Below are 300 nucleotides of genomic sequence, written 5' to 3' on the forward strand. Positions count from 1 at the left end.
GAGCGCGGGTCCCAGTCCGTACGCCCCGCGCCGTCGTCGGCTCCTCGAAGCCAAAGGTCTGGCTCAGCAGCGCACCTCCGGGGCAGCGCAGCGGCCGGGGGGGAGGACTCGGGGGCATAGGGGGTGGGCAGCCGCGGCGGGATGAAGAACTCGGGGATGCGGTTCGGGGTGAGCACATTGGAGAAGGCAGGCTCCAGAGGCGCGCTGCTCGAGGCGCGCAGTTTCCCGAGGAGCCGCATCCTCAGAGGCTGGGGCTGGGAGTGGCGGGAAGAAGCGCTCCTGCGGGAGGAGAGAAGCGAA

General features: G+C 71.0%; 1 protein-coding gene across 1 annotated transcript in view; it reads right to left on the bottom strand.

Annotated features, from left to right (window-relative positions):
* LOC104989199 (C2 calcium-dependent domain-containing protein 4A) overlaps nt 1-300 on the bottom strand; it is a 1,208-nt gene that overhangs the window by 557 nt on the left and 351 nt on the right. The window contains exon 2 of the mRNA XM_010840803.1: nt 5-279. Within this exon, the coding sequence (XP_010839105.1) occupies nt 5-239 (235 nt within the window). The 5' untranslated portion in view covers nt 240-279. The remainder of the gene's footprint in view (nt 1-4; nt 280-300) is intronic.

This window comes from Bison bison, unplaced genomic scaffold (assembly GCF_000754665.1).
Source record: "Bison bison bison isolate TAMUID 2011002044 unplaced genomic scaffold, Bison_UMD1.0 scf7180017864146, whole genome shotgun sequence".
Classification (NCBI taxonomy): Eukaryota; Metazoa; Chordata; class Mammalia; order Artiodactyla; family Bovidae; genus Bison; species Bison bison.